At 44.1% G+C, this 7,984-nt stretch overlaps 1 protein-coding gene across 1 annotated transcript; it reads right to left on the bottom strand.

Moving 5' to 3' along the window:
• Positions 1 to 1,800: 1,800 nt before the first annotated feature.
• Positions 1,801 to 6,942, bottom strand: ID4 (inhibitor of DNA binding 4). The gene is made up of 3 exons (XM_053249157.1): positions 6,108 to 6,942; positions 4,405 to 4,463; positions 1,801 to 3,307 (listed from the first exon to the last, which is right to left on the bottom strand). The coding sequence occupies exons 1-2, from the start codon at positions 6,543 to 6,545 to the stop codon at positions 4,419 to 4,421; spliced, it is 483 nt and encodes a 160-aa protein (XP_053105132.1). The 5' UTR covers positions 6,546 to 6,942; the 3' UTR covers positions 1,801 to 3,307; positions 4,405 to 4,418.
• Between the last annotated feature and the right edge of the window lie 1,042 nt (positions 6,943 to 7,984).

The raw sequence follows: 7,984 nt of genomic DNA, 5'->3' as shown, positions 1-7,984 counted from the left end.
AATGGCTTATTAAAACCTCTCCCATCAGTTGTATTGTCATGTCTTATTTTAAAGACACATCTCAAGGTTAGTTCTTTTCAAGTTCCAGCCTTTGGTCATTCACTGCTTGTTGAGAATATACAACTGGAGCTCCAACTGTCATTCACTGACTAGAATTGCTTTAACAGTGTAGCCAAACATCTCTCCCATTTCCAAGGATGTACTTGTTTTTCCAATGTCACGAGGCAAGAAATGATAACCATCAAACTGAGCAGTCAGCAGCACCGAAGGTGGCCTTCAGTACATGACAGAACTAGATAGCTTCAGTCAGAGCCTTTCTAATTGAAGCTAATGAGAGTAGAAATAGTTTCTGGGATGCAGCAAGGTCATTGTCAGAAGTGACACTGGGCTCTGCTTTTGCATTTCTTGCACTCAATATGCTAATCAAATCAAAATGATACATCATGTCCTTAGATAGAAAAAAAAATCTATTTAAATATAGCACCCACAGTAGTCAAGTTCAGTGTTCTCTGTAAGAGGGATTCCCAGATGTTGTTGACTATCACTCCCAGCATCCCCAGCTGCAATAGTCTTGGGCCAAGGATTATGGGACTTGTAGTCAACAACATCTGGGAATTCCTCTTAAATGAAACACTAGTCAAGTTTTAGACTAAAAGGTGTTCCAAGTGTCACTTCCAAAAATCCCCAAAGCCACTTCCCAGCATGAATATACTGGATGTGCTGTGAGAACGATATGCCAGGTACACAAGTGGTTGAAAATTCTACCCAACATGCTTCCAGACACTACAGACAGTTGTAAGGGGTATTTTCCTTTAGACTGAGCTACTAGTGCAATACAGTGGTTTCAAACACAGGTTGAACAGCTCTGAATGCCCCCACCCGTTTTTGTTGTTGCCAAAACAGTACCTATACAGCAAGGTAAGAACTCATTGTGTGTGTTCAAATGCTATTCTTTAACCTTAGCCAAACTCAAGTCTCAGCAGAAAGTTCAATTATCTGCTTGAAAGCCCCTGCCCCCACTTTTTAAGATAACATGATGAAATGAACAATATTTGCCTTATACTAGTCTCACTGTGGGGAGGGAACTTCATTTGAACATCTTCATTCCTAAAAATTGTTGCTTGATAACAGCTGCTATTCTTTGTTCATTGAATGCATTCAAACAGCATCAGGGTAGGGTAACAAACATTTAAGCTCAGGTGTCTAGGCCCTTACAAATGGTTTTACACAAAATGTGAATGTCATTCATTGAACGGATTTACAGAGACTGAAGCCCTGTATCTGCAATCATAAGCTAGTCTTTTCGCTAGTTCAGACTCAACATAGGAATTTTCCTAGCATTTTGACTAGGAAAATAGTGATCATTGATATTTTATTGCACTTGTCAATAGCTGAATTACTTTAGAACATTCATTTCTTCATAAAATATTTAACTCAATAAAAAAGGCCCCTTAGGCCAAAGTACGACACCTTTTATAATCGGAAACAAATCCTCCCACTTTTTTTTTTAATCAAGCAGACCATTCTACACACACAGTTGGCTAACTATTTACAAAGCACCCAATTAAATCCTACTTAATTCACCCACTCTGTGAAAATCCCATCTCACTGGTATGTGGACTACTGATTATCACACAAACTGTGTAACTTTCTCAGAGCCCGGACAGAAGGTAAAACTTGACTATACAAACTGTCGCTATAAGATTAACCATTAAGTACCACCTATAAGAAGGGGGAAGCAGATGTACAGAGTTTTGGAAGTAGTGAAGGGAGGAAGAAAGAAAGAAACCACAGCACCAAGCACGTCAATCTAGTTTAATGTTTACATGTAGAAGTTACACATAACAAGAGACTAAACAGGATTTTCAGATGTAACAGAGCTGCAATGAAATGAATGCTGCTGTATATTAGAAAAATAATCTTGATACAGTTATCTGACTTTGTTTTTGGTCTACTTAAGTTCTTTGAAATTGATTTACACCAACAATTAGACTGAAATTTCCCGTTGTCCCACCCTACCGCCCAAGTTTCAGTATTAATAGTCTTTGGATGATAGAAACAGCAACTGTACATTTGTTAATAGTTTGCCCTTTGGTTACAAGCAGAAAATGGGTTTCATTGTTTTTTCAAGGTAATATGTCACAGGGCTAAAAACTCTGGGGTAGCATCCCCCATTGGTGTTACAAAAATGTTTAATGTTTTGCCATTTTTATTTAGGCAACAAAAGATTTTATAAATGCTTGTTATACCTCAGCACTGTACCCATATTGAAAAAAGTAGGAATCGCAGTCAATAACAAAACAAAACTCCATATACCTCAATGCTGTTTTGCATATAATGTAATATAAACCCCTGTGCCTAATGGACACAATGTAGTTTCAAAACTGTATGATACAAACATCTTTTAATTTGGATTAAAGAAAACACATCTGTATGGACTCAGAACAAGTTTATTTGTGGTTAGACATCTCATGCATTCATGCAGGGCCAACTCTACCTACAGCTGTAGCTTCCAAATCTAAAGGGGATTGGGAAGGAGGGGGAAAGGGGCAGAGACATCTCTTGACATCCAAGATATTTTCATTATCAGCAGTTTTGCACTTGAGCCAGAAAGAGTTTTCCTAAGGAATTACTCCCACAAACAAATTAAAATTAAAAAACCAAAAAAAACACACAGCTTTATAATATTTACAAAAAATATTTAATTAAAAATATTTTATAATTACAGTAGGTCTATTAAAGCATATACTTTTCTCACTTACACGTATAGAACCTCTCTCTATATACATAGTATGAAATGTCACTCATTTTCATCTATACAATATGTAACATTCCTGAAGGGAGAAGAAATTCCCCTAGGAAACAATAAAATCATCTATTTTAAACAATAGATGTCAAAACAAAAGTTATCTACAATGCCTCTGGTAGATTAGTAAAGCTTCAGATTTCAGCTGCTCAGCGCATTAAAGTTATACTTCTAAACTCTGACTTGCCCTTGATCTTCTATCCAACAGAAGAGCCACACTTATACTGAAGATTTAAATCCCCTCCCTCCCAGACAAGTGTACAATTCACATCTGATCTAAAACAAAAGAGTTAAGAGACACGTGTGTAAAATGCTATGAACGTGCAAAGTTGTGAAAAATTCTCTCTCTCTCTCTCTCGCTAAAAGGAAGTATGGAAAGAATTCTGGAGTAGATGAATTATTTTTTTCCTTTTGCCCAGTGGCTGATATTTCTTTTTTCCCCTCCCTCTCTAGTGTGTCTTTCTTTCTGCTTCTCTGGCTCAGGATCTGCCTGCTGCACACCTGTGGAAGAGGAATGAATAGAGGGGGGGTGTGAACCATTCTGCTCCAGACTGACTGGCGCCACCAACAAAACAGAAGACATGCTTGATCAACAACCCAAAACAAACCAGGTCAAACAACAACCGCAGCTCCCAGGCTAGGCCAAGCAGAGGAACACACAGCTGCAAGCCCAAGTTAGACGCTCTCCGGAGTGGAAGAGAAATAAGGAGTTTTTGATTGATTTTGAAAATGCCTTCCTGGTCCTTCCTCCAGCTCTGTTACTGCAGATCCGGCCCAGAGCAAGAGAATTTGGCACTCCGATGCCACTTTACTCAGAAATAAGTCCCACAGAGTTAAACAGGATTTACTCAAAAGTAAGTGCATGGAGGATCACAATCTTGGTGCCAAAGAAGAATCCATTAAAAGACAACCAATAGTATTTCCATAATGTATTATTCATTGCTTTTTACAGAAAGGAAAGGAAATCCGAAGGAACATGCAAAGGAGACAGGCTGATCTGTGAACCAGTTAAAGCCTGAATATTTATACTAAATGCAACTTACTCTTTTTTTCTTTAAGCAGTATTTAAAAAGCACATTCTGCCTTTTTAAACATTTGTATCTTGAACAGTGTCTTGAAAGGCTCAATTATTTAACTTACCACTGACCTATACTTTATACACTGACCTGCCCCCTTAAAGTAAATGTGTAGAATTATACAGAAAATACAATTAAAAGTTACATATCAGTCTGAGTCACAAAACCATTGTGCCAGAGGACTTAAAATTAAACCAGTGAGATCACAATGGTTTAAATCCAAGTTCTGTGGCTGAATTAGTTTATGGGCTGCAACCTAGCATTCTAATTCTAAACACATTTTACACACAAGTCCAACTGATTTCAGTCATACTTAATTTCTATTAAGTGTGCCTAATACTGAAGTGCTGACTGTTTAGCAAGAACTGCAAGCTAACTATATTACTCAGAAGTAAGTCCCACCAATTTCAATGGGGCTTACTTCCAGTGCCTTTGATGAATACAAAAGGCACTGATACAGATGGCGGAGACACCATGTTCTCATCTCTGCTAACAGGCCAATAATTAAAAGATGATACTCACCTTGAAAGTGCAGTTCAGCGGCACAGAATACTGTCCCCTTGCTTATTAACAGCACCAGCCTGCACAACGACAACAGAAGAGGAGTGTGACATTAGAGTTAGTGCAAATAATGAGCTTAGTAATAAACAACCTTTGTTATCTGGCAGGCTGCAGCTTCTCTAGCACATCAAGAAGTCCTGTAACAAGAGGAAAACAAGGCAACCTCACACAGGGACAGAGGAAGCTGAAAGGAACTGCCAACCTTAAAACACCATTCTCTACAGATCCCTTCCTAGAAGAGCAGTTAGCGACAGGTTGCAAGCTGAGGAGTGTGACAATCTCTTGTTTTGCAGATCCACAGAGACACCAACTGAAGCCATGGGTCACATTCATACCGAGTGCAATACAACCCACCAAGGACACCTATCACAAAATCCAGAGAGTTGGCAGATCTGCAGGATTCTTCACTAAGAATCTGGCACGTGATTCTTTGAGAACCTTTTCTGGGGTCACTGGTGAATCATGCCTGATCCAATTATACCAGAACTAGAAGCTCTGAATGGGGATCCCTGGATGGAGTTGAGCATTTGCCCCAATGAGGCATCTAGCCAATTCTGTGGGGCCTGGCTGAACACGGCGATGCAGGTGTACACCTAGATGTACATGTGCATCTGCAGTCGCTACAAAGAAGGAAGTCTGTTCTTAAGGTGTATCTTCCTTGCTGGACTGAGGCAACCGTGGGGAAGTAATCCCTATTAGAATCAACTGAAATTGCTTCTATATAGTATACACACACAATTGGAGTGTTAATGAACTGTGCTGGATACATGCAAAGAGCATATGTGCACTTTCTTGCACACCAGTTATTATCAAATATCTGTGTATTGACAATGTCAGGCAACATATACAGTCTGTCCATATGTACAAATAGGTAAGTATATGTGAGCAATTGCATTATATGCCTTTGGGGTGCAAAGGTATGTACTATATTCACGCCATATGTGGATACATGCAACCTAACTTCATGTGCAATTTAATACCTATATTAACATCTCTGCCTTGCAATCCACAAGCCAATTAACCCACATTGCTTGGATTTAAAGAGCTTCACTTCCACACAGGGACTGGGATCAAATTACTCTTAGAAGGTTTTGCATGTAGTTCGCTCCCACCGTGTGCAAGGCACCGTACAAGCACAGAGATGGCCAGAATCTTTGTCCCGTGGGCTCACAGTCTCCATAGAACAGATGGACCAAAGTGAAAAGGCGGAAAGGCACGTTGCAAGGGGGTACACTAGAAACAGGTCCGGTAGACAAACGCTCCGGTTCCACCGCCTGCGGGGGGGGGGGGGATCGCAGGTTCAGGGCCCAATCCCGCTCCGAATGCCTTACCCGCCCCAATCAATTAATAGGGCCAACATTCTCCATATGAAGCACTCCGGCTTAACAGGTTACTGGATCGCAACCTCGGGGCCGTATTAGGCCCCTCACGCCCCAGTCCTCAACAGCATGCGTTGGGCAGGAATCGCTCCACAAGCAGGGCGAGGGTCATTCATTCGTTCTGTCACCAGCTGGAACGTCCTGCCGTCTCTGGATGGACACGCGGGGTTGAGCGGAGCGTGAGCGCTCGCCAGGCTGCCCAGCCCTCCCCGCCACCCAGCCCAGGCGCGGGAAGTCGGGGCTCTTAGCGACGCGCCCGGCGCTGCTCCTCCTCGCGGCTCTTACCGGGTCGGTGTTGAGCGCCGTGAGCGGGGTCCTGGGAGGCCCCGCAGGGTAGCCCGCGGGGTGCAGCGGGGGCGGTTGCTGCTGCTGCCGGAGTAGAGCCGGGTGCGTGTCGAGGGCCAGCTGCAGGTCGAGGATGTAGTCGATGACATGCTGCAGGATCTCCACTTTGCTGACCCGCTTGTTGGGCGGGATGGTGGGCACCAGCTTCCTGAGGCGGCTGTAACAGTCATTCATATCGCACTGAAGGCACAGAGCCGCCGGCTCCTCGCCCGGAGATGGGCTCCCCTTGTAGCAGCCATGCTCGGCCAGGCAACGCAGAGCCAGATCGCCGCCACCTCCGTCGCCGCCGCCGCCACCACCACCTCCTCCTCCCCCGCAACAGCAGCCGCCAGACAGTGCCTTCCTGCTGGGGTGTCGCACGGGACTCACCGCTTTCATGGTGCAGAGAGGTAGGCAACGAGAGCCCTCGGGCACCAGAACCAACAGCTCCCACCCGCAGTGCAACGAGACAAGAGGCGATGCAGCGGTGCTTTGCTGGGAAACCAAAGCGCTAGAGACTGAGAGCCCGGCTCAGGTGGCACACGATCTCCGGGTTTTGCAAAGGGGGGAAAGGATGGTGGTGAAAATTTAGATCGGGAGGGGGGAAGGGGGGTAAATCCTGCCACCACAACCTGCTAATCACTTCGCCTTTCCCCTTCTAGCTCCCACTTCAATCCCAACCGTCTCTGCTCAGCCCAGTTTGCAGCGCCGCCATACATATATATAGCACGGGCTACAGGCTGGGCGGGGCGCGCGCTGCCCGAGCCCAGGGAAAAAAAGGAAGAATGAGGGGGTGGACGAGACACAAGAGTAAAGGAGGGGTAATGTGTATGTAAAAAAGTGAGGCACGAGTGAAGAGCGTCGCGCTTTAGCCAATGAGAAGCGGCAGCTTCCTCTATGGAACGTCGCCCTAGCCAATGGCAAGCGGCTCCATTCTGTCAAACGCTGTGTAGGGTCTCGAGGAAAGGGAGGCTGTTGAACCCGAGGGAGGCAGAGAGGGAGGGAGGAAAAAGAAGTTCCTCATGAAGAACTGCGGGAATGCGAATGGAATTCACTCCCGCTCGCCTGCTGCCTGGATCTTGCTATTCCCAGCGGCACTTAGAGCCCTCGCAGCCGCCTGCACAGTGACAATCGCTGCTCTTCCCGTGATCTGGCCCTGAAGCCGCGAAGCAGCAATGGCGATTGTTATCTGGGTTCTCTCCCCCACCACCCGTCCCGCGCGCCTAACATTTATTCCTCAGGCTGCTTAATTATCACTTCACCAGCAAGTTCCTGAAGGAGACGGTGGGAGGTGTCGGTTTCTAGCCTCATTTAATGTACATACCTCTGGGGTTTCCCCCTCCTCAGTCTTATTTGTGACACCCAGTGTCTTTTAGCAGACAACAATACGCTGCAAACTTGAATGCGGAGAAGTTGGTGGGGGTGAGGGGGGTAGGAGGATCTCCCCCCCCTTAAGAAAAGCAATTGCCTTGCAACATTAAATTAGAGCACATAACTATTAAAAATTCATGGCGATAGGGTATTTAAAATTCCTCCATGCCATATAATATTAATCCATTTAATGTAAAATTCATACCTGTAACTTAATTTGCCTCATTAATGCCCCAGATCACGTATTGGTTCAACGTACAATGTTTTAAATATGATGCTGGAAATACCCAGATTTCTGTACTTTGAGACAGCACATTAAAATTAACATGCACATACCTAGTTGCAGTGGACTGCAGCCTTTTAATTTAATAATGCCTTCCTTGAACTTTCTATGAAGCCTTATAAAATACCAGATTAAAACCCATTAAACCATCGCATAATGATCTGAAACTTAACTTAGATAAATA

Source organism: Hemicordylus capensis, chromosome 4 (assembly GCF_027244095.1).
Source record: "Hemicordylus capensis ecotype Gifberg chromosome 4, rHemCap1.1.pri, whole genome shotgun sequence".
Lineage (NCBI taxonomy): Eukaryota > Metazoa > Chordata > Lepidosauria > Squamata > Cordylidae > Hemicordylus > Hemicordylus capensis.
The sequence above is the reverse complement of the archived record's forward strand: the minus strand, read 5'-3'. Positions and strand labels throughout refer to the sequence as shown.